The 7,249-nt window shown below is 32.2% G+C and overlaps 1 protein-coding gene across 1 annotated transcript; it reads left to right on the top strand.

Moving 5' to 3' along the window:
- Positions 1-264: 264 nt before the first annotated feature.
- LOC132163989 (fatty acyl-CoA reductase 3-like) lies at positions 265-6,973 on the top strand. The gene is made up of 10 exons (XM_059574384.2): positions 265-390; positions 500-603; positions 1,490-1,692; positions 1,990-2,090; positions 2,468-2,660; positions 5,325-5,486; positions 5,646-5,727; positions 5,964-6,230; positions 6,322-6,449; positions 6,558-6,973. The coding sequence occupies exons 1-10, from the start codon at positions 312-314 to the stop codon at positions 6,709-6,711; spliced, it is 1,473 nt and encodes a 490-aa protein (XP_059430367.2). The 5' UTR covers positions 265-311; the 3' UTR covers positions 6,712-6,973.
- Positions 6,974-7,249: the final 276 nt, after the last annotated feature.

Consider the following 7,249-nt stretch of genomic DNA (forward strand, 5'->3'; position numbering starts at 1 on the left):
GCTACACTGGCTAGGTTGGATGTACGAGTGTATTGAGTAGAGTCAACGTGACCTGCACCTATCAAAATTCTAATTATGTGACCTGCAACTGTCGGCGTGTGTAGGTAACCACCCCCAAACTATAGTTACTGACCAAAGTGGGTCATCCCCTTTTACCCTTCTCCTCTTTCAATTTCAAAGATAAAACAAAAGGGCAAAGTGGGTCATGTGTAAAAACTTTCCTACTCTATATATGTATACGATTTGGGTGTGTGTTGCCTCCATCTTAACCTCCTTCTTCTTCTTCTTCTTCTCTGAGATATTTCTCCTCCATGGAGTTCGGAAGTGTAGTGCAGCACCTTGAAAACAAGGCCATTTTGGTCACTGGTGCCACTGGTTTTCTGGCAAAGAGTATGTCTATATATATATATATACACACATATATGCAAATGACATATTTCTTTGTGTGTGTGTAGTAAAATGATTTTGGTTATAACGTTAAGCTTGTATATGGATGCAGTTTTTGTGGAGAAAGTGCTAAGGGTACAGCCAAATGTGAAGAAGCTCTACCTTCTCCTAAGAGCCCCGGATGCTAAGTCAGCCGCACAACGTTTTCGTAGCGAGGTAAATGCGAGAATAACTTTTATAAGAAATTAGCACAAATTAAATTTTTGTGCCTTCTAATAAAAGAATATCACACTAAACATAATAAACACTAAAAATACTGGATTTTTCTCCCATTATGTTAAACTTATAGACAAAACCATAATCCCCATTCGATAAAGACAAAATCTCTAATCCCACAATCGAAAGCGACCGCCAGCTTCGGATTGCCATAGGAATTTTCTTGAACCTAATCTATAAAAGTGACATATGTCTATTTTTTTTAATCATTTATGAGATGCATATGAATTTTTAATCAAATTTATTTTAATTTTGTCCATTCTATTAAAAAAAATGTGTATCTCATATGTTCAAGTGACACTCACTTTTATAGGTTAGGTTGAAGAAAATATATATAAAAATAGGAAGAGTTAGATATGTTAATTAGTGGTGGACAGAAAAACAAATTAAAAAAGAAAAAGAAAAAGTGTATTTCAATGTTACAAGTCTAATAATTAGTAATAATTATTGACCTTGAATCCTATAGTATACTATATGGCTTCATTTCCTTTCACTTTTTGGCAGTTAAAATCATGGCTTACACATATATGTTTGATGATTTTGAGTCCACAACATGAGAGAAAGTGTCATAATACAATTAAATGATTAAATTCGCATATTTTTATTAGCTTAAGATCTTGAGATAAGTGATAATTTAATATGATATTAGAGCCAAAACTTTTAAGTCCATTTCAATTAAATATTTTAATTGTTGGACTTCACCTATTAAAAATGAGTTTGAGTCTAGGGGAGTATTAAAATATAATTAAATAATTAAATTAATATCTTTCTATTAGCTTAAACTTTTAAGACAAATAATAATTTAACAATGATTATAATTTTGTAGATCATAGAGAAGGACTTGTTTAGAGTGCTGAAGGAAAAATGGGGTAAGAATCTTTCTTCTTTTATCTCTGAAAAAGTAAGTGTGCTGCCTGGGGACATCTCTCTTGAAGACTTGGGCTTGAAGGATTCAAGTTTGAGGGAAGAGCTCTGGAATCAAATTGATGTCATTGTCAACTTAGCTGCAACTACCAATTTTGATGAAAGGTAATTAATTATGTAGTGGTAAAATATATATTCTATATTAATTAAGTTCTTTTTTTTTTTTTTTTTTTAAATAATAATAATTTAGGTTTGATCGTAAATCATTTATATTAATTAAGGCTTTATTTAGTTTAAATTTTTCTTGTTCACCACTTTTGTTAGCTTCTCTTGCTTTCTTTGCTATTGCTATAATTACATATAAAATGTTTAATATTCAGTAGCTAGTTTAGTGACTTGAAAAAAAAAAAAAGAAAAAAGGAAAAAGAAAATAATATATTATTTTGTTAATGTCACATGCAGATATGATGTTGCATTGGGCGTCAATACATTAGGAGCTAAGCATCTTATAAGCTTTGCTAAAAAATGTGTTAGAATCCAAGTGATTCTCCATGTATCGACAGGTAATTAGTTAAATCCTTTCTAATTATTATTATTATTATTTGTTTTTTTCTTATTTTGTTTTTATATGTGGTACCCTGACCCGGGGGGGGGTGTTGTGTTGGAGTGGGTGTCCTTTAATGGGTGTCCTTTAATGCTCTTTCCATATCTAATTATGCGAAAGTAGTATTGATTTCCTCGAACGGTTCGCTTTCTTGGAATAAATATTGGGTATATATATAGAGTGAGCACTGATACAGGGTACGCGGCGTGGGAGGCACACCCGTACAAATTTTTTTTTTTTTTTTAAAATTTTTTTGGCACGCCGCGTGCTGTCTTCATTTACCCATATAGACTAGGTTTAATGCCTGTTATTAATTAATTACAAGTGTCTTTTCAGCCTATGTATGTGGGGAAAAAGGAGGGCTTATATTAGAGAAGCCATTTCGCATGGGTGAAACACTCAATGGGACCCTCGGATTAGACGTGGAAGCAGAGATAAAGCTTGTGGAGGAAAAACTGAACGTCTTTAGAGCCATTGGAGCTACTGAAAAGGAAATTACGATGGCCATGAAGGACATGGGCATGGAAAGGTATGCCATACTTATTAATTATGCATGGGATATATATATATACATACTTATTAATTATGCATGGGATATATATATATATATATATATATATATATATATATATATATATATATTCTCAACCCTAATAGTAATTTAATTATAAAGCCAACTAAGAGTAAAAATAGATCAGAAGTGGAAGGCGCCGTTCCACCTCCGATACCTAAAATAATATTTTCAAAACAAAGAATAACACAATAAAAAAAGCAAAAATTATCTAATCCAATTGTTAATAATTATTTGTTCAAATTGTTAGCAATTTAAATAACTTGTGAGAAAGTTTATATATAAGATTCATATGTTGAGGTAGCTAGGTAGTAGAGCAACTCCCTTATGGGCATATAATGTATCCTTATCCTTTATAACGGTAGCATGAGACAACATATATTTAGGGGTGTCCAGATTAATCATTTATCACCTACTAACCAACAATTGACTTTCGGCAGTCGGTGGAATAAAAATATTGTTTCTACGTTGGTTAACTGCCAATTAACTGACTTAACTGATTTTTCAAGTGAAATTTGAATTTTATCTGGTAGGTTTCCTAATTGTTTTGTTCAACTAATTTGTTGTTGTCTTTTTTGTCTGTGTTTTGTTGATTTATTTTTTCTTTTATTTTCAAGCATATGCTTTATTGATTTTATAGTTACAAGAAAGTTGATAAATCTCAACATAAAAACTTGTAACCGACAATTAACTAATTTAACATACCACTCATTAATTGAAAAAGTCGAAACTATTCATTGTCAGTATAAAGTTAGTTAATTAATTGATTTAACATACTTGCTAGAATTGATAGGCAAAAATGTTGCTGTTGACATCCATCCAATCGATACCCATCTCTACATAGGTTACCGTTGAGATATTTCCTACAGACATTCCAACAATATCGAACCGATATCCATCCCCTGGCCCTACATAAGTTACCGTTGAGATGTCTCTTTATTTGTTAATGGCTAGACGGGTCATTGGCTCATACACTTGAACATCTTAAATTGCTATCATGTATGTACATAATACATTGAATGCTTAGAACTTAGAAGCAAAAAAGGGTACGTATTAATTGAATATGACGTCCATGTGAGCCATTGCAATCCGAACATGTATAATTTCTGGGCATTAATTGTAGTCTTCAGAATCAATATCTAGCCAAGACTGATCCGGATCCCCTCCCATTGGAGATTCTCCAATTATTTATTTTGGCTATCCAACAGCTCACACCACGCCACGTGTCCTACTCAATTTTAAATACTAAAATATTAATTAATTTTTTTTAAAAAAATAAAAATAAAAATAAACTAATAAAAATTATGGGGTGACTGGATCACCCCATATTTGCCATAGGGGGTGGTTGGACCACCTCCTGGGGCCACGAAGGTGGCTTTGGCCACCCCCAAATGGCCCTTTGGGGTGGCCGAATCAGGTAGGGTTGCCGGCCACCCCCTATGGCAAAAATGGGGTGGTCCGGGCACCCCATAGTTTTTATTAGTTTATTTTAATTTTAATTTTCTTTTTAAAACTTAATTAATATTTTATTATTTAAAATTGAGTGGGACACTTGGCTTGATATGGGCTGTTAGATGAAAGTTGGATGGCCAAGATGAATAATTGGAGAATCTCCAATTTACCATCCACCAAGACATCTTGATACAATTCTCATGTGACATAGGAAAAACCAGAGAGGCTAAAAGATTCTCAGTTTTTAGGAGAGATTTTCAGGTCATTTTCTTAATCAATGAGTTTGTATTTTAGGAGCAGAAATTGATAGTTTATTAATTAAAGGGATGGATGCAAATGGGTTTGGAGTTTTGACAAAAAATAAAAATTTTGTGGTAAGAAAAGTTTATTTTTGTAGTACCATCATCAACTTTGATGTCAATTTGTTATGATATCAACGAAATCACTTTTTAAAACTCAATAAATTATTAGTTAAAATTTCGGGGAAATTTACAAAATTCCTTTAAACTTTTACGTGTTTTTGAAAGTATCACTGAAGTTAAAAATTTCTCAACTAAAAGTATCGAACTTTCAATTTCTTTTAATTATCCTATTCTATTTTGTTTGAATTTTTCTTTAATATTTTCAAAACTTTCCGGAGATTTTTTGAAGTTTCCCCTAAAATTCCAAACAAGAAGACGGATTTTACATTTATTTCTTAATCATATATTAGAGCTATCTTGGGATTTCAATAATCATGCTTGGTAAGTTTTATCTACTCTTCCAACTCAATTTAACAAAAGCAACAAAAAAAAGCCTATTTCAAACGACAGAAAGTACTAGAACTATATGTTCCTCGTTCATTCCATTGTATCAATAAAAGCACAAAAGACCATTTTATTTCTTTTCTCCTTTAGTTTTGGCCGACAGATTATCTCCAGGACTCTGATTAGAACATTAATTAACTAATTACGTATACCCAGTGTCGAAATATATGGTGAGATATATAATAAGAGAGAGAGAAAAGAGGCATACAAAGGTCCTTCGATTTCTTTTTCTAATTTTCTAATAAACAATGTAATTGTTGTTCTTGTGATTTTGTTGTACGTGTAATATCCATTAGACATTCAATTTCTCTGTTCAGTTTCTAATAAAACGAGAGTTTTAATTTCTTCAAATATTAATGATCAGGGCAAAGGTTTATGGATGGCCAAACACATACGTATTTACAAAAGCATTGGGAGAAATGCTGATTGGGCACCTGAAAGAAAATCTATCAGTGGTAATCGTACGGCCCACCATTGTAACCAGTACTTACAGAGAACCCTTCCCCAGCTGGATTGAAGGTGTCAGGTAATTAAGAACACAAAAATCTTCCTTATTATAAACATGTGCATGCAATGAGTTTATCTTGTTTTTCTTTTCATTAGTGTAACTGTATTTTCTTGTTTGGTTATCGAGAAACTAAATAAGAAAATTGTATGATTAATTGCTTGCTTATTTGTGTTCCAGGACTATTGACAGTCTAATTGTTGGGTATGGTAAAGGAAAACTAAAATGCTTCCTTGGGGATCTTCAGGGAGTCATTGATTTGGTGAGATTTGATTTAAGCCATTCATCACTCATTATATATTAATTAAGCATGCATGATATGGGAGCTCCAGCTTTACCCGACCCGTGTGAATGAGACACTTTGCACAATGTCCTGTGGATCTAGTCGGGGTGAAGTCCCGTTTAAAAAAGAAAAAGAAAAAAAAGAAATTATATTCATGAATCATATTAATTTTCTCGATACAAAATATATGAATAAATATGAAATAATACTTGCAGATACCGGCTGACATGGTGGTAAATGCTATAATCGTAGCCATTGTGGCTCATGCAAATCAGCCTTGTGATATAATTTACCAACTGGGGTCTTCAATAAGAAATCCTATGAGAAACATCAATCTTCAAGATTTCGGTTTCCGTTACTTTACTCAAAAGCCCTGGATAAATAAGGATGGAAAACCTGTCGTGGTTGGCAAGATGTTAGTGTTAAGCAACATGGATAGCTTCCGCAGATACATGGCAATTCGTTATTTGTTTCCATTAAAGGTTTGTTCTATCTAAACCCTTTTTATGCTATATATATATATATATTAATCATATCAGTGAGATTATTTATGTTTTTTTTTTTTTCTTATAGGGACTAGGATTGGTGAATGCAGCATTTTGTCAGTATTTCCAGGGAAGGTATCTTGATCTCAGTCGAAAGATTAACTTCGCGATGCGATTGGTGGACCTTTATGAGCCTTATTTGTTCTTCCAGGGCATGTAAGACTGGTTTATTTTATTTTAATTTGGAAATAATTAATTAACCAGATGATCATCACCAAAACATATATTAATTAATATAATTTTTTTTTTTTTTTCTTCATATAGGTTTGATGACATAAACTCGGAAAAGCTGCAAATGGCAGTAAGAGAGAGTGCTGCAGATGCAGATTTGTTTTACTTCGATCCAAAGTGCGTGGATTGGGAAGACTACATGATTAATGTCCATTTTCCTGGTGTGGTAAAGTACGTTTTCAAGTAATACGTACCCACAACTGCGCTATAGTGTAATAGTAATATTGCGTTTCCAAAACGTGGATTTGGATTTTGAAATATATATTTGTGTTCTTAGAGCAATTTATCTTGTTAGTTTTGCTCTAAGGCTTGCAATATGATAAGTTTAAGAACTTTTGTCAAGTGTATCAATTATTATAATATAATATTCTAGTATATTTCTACAGGAATATGATGGATTTGTGGCTAATATGATAAGGTCATAAATAGAGAAACATCTACTTTCGTTTTGTAATTTTTTTTTTTTTTTTTTTAAATATGAATGAGATTTTTTTTTATTAGAGAGATAAAAAACAAAGTACAAACTGTACTCCAACTTATAGACAATGACAAACGAGATGTTGTTAATAGTGACCTACAAGCAACAACCAATGTAATTATCGTAGCTTTAGAACTCGAAACGAGATGTCATTGTTGATGACTTATCATCAGGGATGACTTTAAGTCATTGCTAATAAAACTTTATCAAGGCCAACAAAATGTTTAAGATCGTCTCAAATATTTTC

Source organism: Corylus avellana, chromosome 8 (assembly GCF_965113065.1).
Source record: "Corylus avellana chromosome 8, dhCorAvel1.hap1.2, whole genome shotgun sequence".
Taxonomy (NCBI): Eukaryota; Viridiplantae; Streptophyta; class Magnoliopsida; order Fagales; family Betulaceae; genus Corylus; species Corylus avellana.